We start from the raw sequence: 7,924 nt of genomic DNA, 5'->3' as shown, positions 1-7,924 counted from the left end.
ATAATATTTTTCAGAATATGTTTTCCAAAAAGTTTTTGATAACAAACTTTTCCAAATAAGCTTATTTTTGCAACACATTCCCTCTCTTCTTCGGCAACAACGATCGTGCAGCAGCGACAATAACAATGAAAGTGATGGTGTAGTGCAATAAGAGAGGGTATTTTAGTCTTTCTGTATTAAAGGTGTGAATTTAGTTAGTAATGATGGTGGTGTAGGAAGCGAAATGTTTTAATTTACAAGGTTAGAAATTGCTCATTTTTAAGTATTTATAACTTGTAAATGTATAAAAAATATATGAAATATCATTTGCACTTTTCCGGAAAGATTGAGCAACAAGTAATCCCAATAGTGTTTTGCCACTCTCAGCGTCTCAACACCGAACCTTGCGGTTGTGGACTCCTTCTCCTTCGGTTCCGAGTATGTTTCTGTCACACCTTATACACTTGCTTCCTTTGGGTTTTATTTCGTTTCCACTCGTAGTAATCTAACAAACTTTTGCATCACATGCCATCCATCTAACAATCACCGAATCCAAATTTTAGATTAAGGCATGATTCAAATGCTGTAGTTTCCTCTCGAATAATTATGTTACCGCGACTCAGAAGTGAAGAAAATCTTTAGAACTTTCTCTAGCAAATCTGAATGCCTTCTGTGCAATTTGTCTTTTTAGTTTCTTTTGAGTAACTATCTACCGACTTTGCGATGAGTGATTTTCTGAAGGAATTCCACTCCAGTTCCACTTGGACAAAGGACATTTGGTTGTTCTTTCTGTTCTTGAACAGTCAACTGAATGTACACTTGAAAGTGTCTAATTCATCAAGTTTATGTATTTTATTGTGTGTATCTATCTATCTATCTATAAATATATATGTTAAGATATATTTAAGAGATTAACCTTGTTCAATAGATGCGATTTTGAGGTGAGCCAACACCAACGTGTTTTCTTGGCGGCCTATTTATGTAGTCTTGAATAAAAGGGGATTTAAGTCCTCTTCTTACTTGGGAATTTTGAATCCTTTAAAGAAAATGAGTTTTTCTCATGGCAGGGTCATAATGAGACTGAGAGATAGACATAAACCAAATCCGTAGGGTAATCTTTGCAGGGCCCTTCTCAGGAATGTGGGTCTGCCTGTACAGTATATTGTTTCTGTTTCTCTCTTGACGTGCGCTCAAATAAATGGAACTGAATCTTAGCAAAACCTAACTGTTTGATTTTAATGATCTGGTTTAACTATTTGAAATAATGTTCTTTATTCATCTAAGACCTGAAACTTCTTTTGTGTTAATTATTGATGTTTGAAAGAATAGCCCAGTCTTCACCTTGCTTGGTATAATCCACATTGATAGTGATGGAAAAGGCCCCTTCAAAATTTCAACTTCACATTTATATTAGTGTCATTTGATAGATACTTTTCTTTATTCTGAGTTAAAACAATTGTAAAAGTGTTAAACAACCTTTCAATTTCCTTTTTTTACCTTAATGATTTTGGTTGCGGATTATTAACTATTACCCTCTTTTTTTTTTCTTTTTTTTTTTTTCTGTTATTCACACATTTTTGTGCATGGGCATAGGCTTGGGCATGAACGGGGCAGGTGGTTGGGGAATTTAATGGCATAGGAAAGCTAGGTTTTTTAGTTCGAATTTTGAAGTGAGGGGAAGATGACTATTTGTTACCGGATAGATTATGCTTGTTCTTTGCGAGGTTGAGGGCTATTTGAAATGTTAATTAATGAGTTTGGTCTGTTGTCAATGAAAGCTATTAATACTTCGTATTCACATTTTATAGATTAGTTAGTAGTTTTCAATAATTTTTTTCTTGACAAACCCTTTGCAGTCCTCACATCCTACTCACAATAAGAAGCATCTTGTATTGGGTTACACTTTTTTCAAAATGAAAAAATTGTTTTTTTGTGATGATTCTCTTAGCGTTTGTCATCTATGGTTAACTTATGTCATTGAAATTTGAAGACAATATCTATTACTATCACCAATTGCAATTATAGCAAGGAGGAACTTTTGACTTGGCAGAATAACTTTATATGTTTTATGCATGATGTTTTTGGTCTGTTGTCAATGAAAGCTATTAATACTTCTTACTCACATTGTATAGGTTAGTTAGTAGTTTTCAATAAATTTTTTCTTAACAAACCCTCCCTAGTCCCCACATCTTACTCACAATAAGAAGAGCATCTTGTATTGGGTTACACTTTTTTTCAAAATGGAAGTTGCTTTTGTATCTATCTGCCATTTTGTGGTAATTCTCTTGGTGCATGCCATCTATGGCTAACTTATGTCATTGAAATTTGAAAACAATATCGATTACTATCAGCAATTGAAATTATAACGTGGTACTTTTGACTTGACAAGATGCCTTGATATGTTTTGGGCATGAAAGTTTAAAACATGTAAAATACTATTGTATGGGCCTACGCCTGTCTCTATGTAATGCAATGTACATTTATATATAATATGTTTCTTTGTTGTGCTTGTAACATAGAAGGGTTCCATCATATGGCTATCTATAATTTATTTCTACATGGCTAGTTGAATCCTTGCCTACTTGATGGACTCACTATCCATTGACGACAATTTTTTTTCCCAAAAGTCATGTTTCTTTTTGGTTTTTGGCACCTCTCATTGCCATGCCTCTCTTTTATGTCGTTTTACACCATTTTTGCTACTGTTGTCATTGTCAGCTTTCTGACTGGCAACCCCAACATTAGATTTTACTTGCTCATGTGAGCGCTGCATTGTTAGACTCGCTACCATTGGAGCAGCTACACACCCTTATGTTCACTTGGAAGCAGGTGTGCTTCTCTCTTTGTTTGTTACTAGCAACGTGGTGGCATGTCCAACCCTATTTCAGTTGATCTCCTCTAGTAGATCTCCTCTGATCTGGTCTTGTCTTCGTGGTTGGGACTTGTTTTATGTATCTCCTCTCTTTTGGGAATGCTTCTTCTCTCTCCTGTCGTTTTTTCCCTCTCCACATTCCCATGACTTCTTTTCTTGGTGCTAGGTTTGAATAGATTAACTTATGCATTATATTACCTTACCTATCTGACCTGTGTAGGTTCATTGTTACTCTTTTGTATATATTTGATGAAAGAGTTCATATAAGTGAATGAATTGGCTAAGAGATGAAATAATCTCTCTTAAGCACTTTTTTCGTATTTCTCTCTCAAGTTGGTATCAAAGCAAGTCGTCGATCTTGCTCTGTTTGTCACTATTTGATTTGTAGTGGGCCACTTCTGCCCTTTCTTTCTGATAATAACCTAGTTGTGTTTGTCTTGTTGAGCAGTGCATAAACCTATATTCACCATTACCATCACCATCCACTGTCACTGTCCACCATCATTGTCTGACATTGACAACCAGAGTTTTCTCTGGCCAATATCGGATTTGGAGCACCACTTTAAGAAATGCAGAACCTAGTCAGCCTTGAAGGACCGATTCCTCCGCACGTGTTGCCATGCATATCCTTTTTTCAACTAATTTAAATTTTATCGTCAATGATAGACTCATGGGGTGAGTCAATGATAGACTCATGGGGTGAAACAAAGATTTTGCTTATGCGGACTGGTCCGTAGGCTCCCTAGCCGATCATTATGCAGAGAGGGATAACAAAAGTAGCTTGCAATTCTTATGTGGGGTGGGCTGGCCCGACCCTCTTTTGTGGGCTAAATGCGGGGTAGGCCAGTTTGGATAGCCATCCCTAAAGGGATGCTGTGGAAATAGAGGAGGACAAAGAGGTTTTGAATGCCCTCAATGCTCTTATAATAAGAGAATGAGTCATACTCAGGAAAACTACTTCTCGTTACATGGCTTGCTAAGTCAATGTCTCCAAATCTAAGAAGGTAAAACCAATGTACCCAAGCATTATCTTCCACCCAATCCGATTTGTCAAAAACTTGCATTTCTCAAACAATATTGTCTACTCTTTATCAACATCAGACTATATTTACAAAAATTGTAAAAGAATTTTTAAAACATAGTCTTAGATATCCTAAAAGAAATAGGTATGATTGATCATAGGCCTGTGGATAGTCCAATGAATCCAGATAAAAAATTAATGGTAGAACAAAGAGAACTTTTCTCAAACACAAATAGATACAGAAGACTTGTTGGAAAACTTTTTTATGTCACTATTATTAGTCTTGACTTGTACTTTGCATTTGGAGTGGTTAGTTAGTTTATGCAGGCTCCTCATCGTTATGGACGATTCATGATTTGCTATATGAATATAAAGGCTCCAAGACATTACTATATGAGGATAAGGAAAATACTTAGGTGACTAGGTATTAGGTATTGTCATGCGGATTGGGCAAGAATCTTATATAGATAGACGATCCACGATTAGATTCAATGTAGGCAATATTGTTTGAAAAACAGGAAATAGAATGTGGTTCCTTAATCTAGTGTTGTAGTTGAGTATAAGGTGATGACTTCATTCACTTTGAACTTGTGGATAAAACAATTCCTTCAAGAGCTGAAATTTTGTGAAATTCAGCAAATTGTGTATATCTTTGATGTAAGGGTTCCTATAAATGAAGGGATTGGCAAGAGATGAAATAATCTCTCTTAATGACTTATTTCATATTTTTCTCACAAGTGTAACTTTAAAGAGAGTTGTCGTTTATCCTCACTCTTCATATTCTTTTACTCTTTTTAGAAATTGGATTTAGGCGTAACTTAGTTGTACAAAATTGTCTTATAAGATTTACACTCACTTATATACTATAATTGAGTCATATCTCTAGTTGATTTGGAATCTTCATCATACCTCTTCATGTCGAGGATTGCACATATTGAGTATGAGACTGCAATTTGTAGGCAGTCAAATAGCGAATGATACAATATGTTCAATAAACTTTGTTAGGATAAACTTTAATATGACTTAGAAAGTGTTGGTTTTGCATGGTTAATCCACTTTCTAAGAACTCTAATGATTGAGATTAAGTTAGATTGAAAGAAAATGAGTGTGAATAAAACGTGACTTTCTTAAAATTATTTTGGAAGTTACTTAATTCCTTATATATATATATGTGTGTCTGTATGTAAATACATTACTCATTTTGGATGTAACTTTCCTTGATCCTGTACTGTAAGTTTACTCATGAAAGAGGAATATCCACTAGTCATTTTTTGTTCTCTGCCTCATCATTTTTCAACATTTTAGTGCTAATTAAAAGTAAGCATCCAAATTTGAACCTTGAAATAATATTTTATATACTTTGTAATGTCAGTAATTTATGAGATGTTTTTCATCTAAAATCATTATATGGCAAATGACCTGCTTCATCTTACATTACACCCTCTTGTTTTTGCAATTTCTGTGTAATTTACTTTTAACTAGTAAAGACGTGTTACGTTTGAGGAGGGGTGGAACATCTGAATTTGTCATAATAATTTTCACTCAAAAATCTATACTGGAGCAAAGGTCGTTAGTTTTCAGGTTTTTATCCTTTTTATTAAATATGCTTTTTTTCAGAACTAAGCAGCAAGCATGGCTGTTTTTCTTCCTGCCACAAGAGAGTCAATTATTCAGGCACTGCGAGCCTACCACCCATATGATACCATATCCTCTTTTTATCAGATACTTGAGGATCCTTCTTTTGCCCCGTATGCTTTGAGCATGAAAATGCTAGCCATCAAAAACCTCATTGAGGAGTTCATGGAAAGGAAAATGCCAGAGGATCTGTTCCACCTTTTGACTCGGTTGAGGCCTTTCTTTTCCTCGGTTCCAAACGTAAAAACGGCAAAGATTGTGTGGGACGTAATTGATTCTCTTGGTAAAATGCCAGGGACTTCTGATCTACAAATTGAACTCTGCAGAGAAACGGTGCAATGGGCTCGTGCTGAAAGGCGTACCTTTCTGAGGCGGCGACTTGAGGCAAGACTTGCTGCACTACTTCTGGAAGATAAGGAGTACTTGGAAGCTTTGACTCTCCTCAATGGCCTGGTCAAGGAGGTTAGAAGACTAGATGACAAGCTTCTACTTGTAGAGATACACTTGCTTGAAAGCAAGCTACACTCTTCCTTAAGAGACCTTCAAAAGGCAAAGGCCGCCCTATTAGCTGCAAAAACAGCTGCAAATGCTGTTTACCTTCCTCCAGCTCAACAAGCTGCCATGGATTTTCAGAGTGGGATTCTTCTTCTCGAGGAGAAGGAATACAGAATTGCAGATAGTTATTTCTTTGAAGCTTTTGAGTCTTTCACTGATCTTGAGGACCCTAAGGGGGTCCTTAGCCTGAAATACAATCTGTTGTGTATGATAATTCTGGATGAAGCTGATAATGTGGCCGATATAATATCTAATGATGTTGACTACCACAATCGTGGACCCGACTTGGACGCCATGGAAGCCTTAGCAAATGCTCGTAACATGCGATCTCTGAATTTATTCGAAATCGCTTTGCGAGATTATAAGGCTCAGTTGGAGGGAGATCCAATTGTCCACAGACACCTTTCATCCCTGTATGACACTCTTCTGGAAGACAACCTTTGCAGATTGGTTGAACCTTTCTCAAGGGTTGAGATTGCACACATTTCTGAACTAATTAAACTTCCTGTTGATCATGTGGAGCAAAAGTTGTGTCGGATGATTTTGGACAAGAAGTTCACCGGGATAATGGATCAAGGAGCTGGATGCCTTGTCATATTTGATGATCCCGAACTGCATCCTATATACCCTGAAACCTTAGTAACCATTCTTGACGCTGGGAAAGTCGTGGACAGTCTTTATGCTAGGTATGCCAAGTTAATTTCATGACCTCTCAATCCCTCACTTCATTTGTACTACAATACTTTCCTTACATTCTCTTTACAATCAGTACGATATCAATTTCTAATGAAGTTTTTAGGAATATTTTAAAGGACCAATCATAGTGTGCCATAATGTTTTAATTATATTAATAGTTAGCTAAATAAATAATCAAGGACATTTAAAATCTTATTTAAAAATATAACGCAATAATGATATAACCTTCCTCTCAAGTTTTCTCGTATATCCTCTGTGGTATCTCCAAAGATCCTTAATTCCCATGAGCACTTCAATAATCAATAATTTCATGTGCTATCATTGAATACACAAGTATAGCTACCATCACCTCATGTTCCTTTAAAGTACTATGCACGTCTATAAAGTGACTTGAGGAGAAAGTTTAGACTTGATCAGTTTGTTATTGATTCCACGAATTTTGTTGCATATGACATAAATTTAATATAAGTTTTCCCATATGAATCATTCCAAACATGTGAGTATAATGTGTGCCTATGCATTAGGTTAACCCATTAAATTAGTTTTTTTTCCACTATATGACGCTTAAACACTAATATAAATCACATCTAATAATTTGTTTATGGAGGAATCACATTTTATTAAATTATTTAAATTAAATACATATAAATCAATTTACAGTATGTGATGTGTCCATGATGTATCATGCAAGAAAGGATAAAGTCATGTAGATTTAAAATGTTTTTTTACTCTTACGTGTTTGAAATAATTTTTCATCAGCAATGAAAAAAAAAATCATTAAAAAGGTTCAAAGATCCATTGGAGAAAGGTTAGCGGTTGAGCAAGCCTTTCCTTAAGGATCATTCACTCCGATTGAAAGATAATGATTTATAAAAAAAAGTTGCATTTGTTTTAATTCAATATCAAAGAAAAAAAAGGCGCTGATTTGTGGGATATGAAGAAAATGACTGACCGCAAATATGCGAAGAAAAGCAGTGAATTCTGAAAAGGTTAGGTAATATGTTATTGGTGGAGCAAGAAGAGTGGAGTAATGTCCACGTGGAAATTTATTTTTTTTCATTTGAATTAAACATCAAGAGCTTCCTCGTTTCGTACTCAACTAAATCAGTAGATCAATGATTCGAATGCGCATCCCTATCCAGTCAATAAAGAAAGATTAGGTTCGC

The 7,924-nt window shown here is 35.5% G+C and overlaps 1 protein-coding gene across 1 annotated transcript; it reads left to right on the top strand.

Annotated features, from left to right (window-relative positions):
• Positions 1-312: 312 nt before the first annotated feature.
• LOC137813571 (26S proteasome non-ATPase regulatory subunit 11 homolog) lies at positions 313-6,878 on the top strand. The gene is made up of 2 exons (XM_068615904.2): positions 313-417; positions 5,490-6,878. Exon 2 carries the CDS (start codon positions 5,505-5,507, stop codon positions 6,768-6,770), a length of 1,266 nt encoding a protein of 421 aa, XP_068472005.1. The 5' UTR covers positions 313-417; positions 5,490-5,504; the 3' UTR covers positions 6,771-6,878.
• The last annotated feature ends 1,046 nt before the right edge of the window (positions 6,879-7,924 follow it).

The sequence above is a fragment of the Phaseolus vulgaris genome, chromosome 1 (assembly GCF_051622355.1).
Source record: "Phaseolus vulgaris cultivar YP4 chromosome 1, ASM5162235v1, whole genome shotgun sequence".
Taxonomy (NCBI): Eukaryota; Viridiplantae; Streptophyta; class Magnoliopsida; order Fabales; family Fabaceae; genus Phaseolus; species Phaseolus vulgaris.
This window is presented reverse-complemented; position numbering and strand designations above follow the sequence as displayed.

Bases quoted from the DNA above. Each gene is read 5' to 3' on its own strand.
- LOC137813571 (XM_068615904.2), top strand. From the start codon at position 5,505: ATGGCTGTTTTTCTTCCTGCCACAAGAGAGTCAATTATTCAGGCACTG.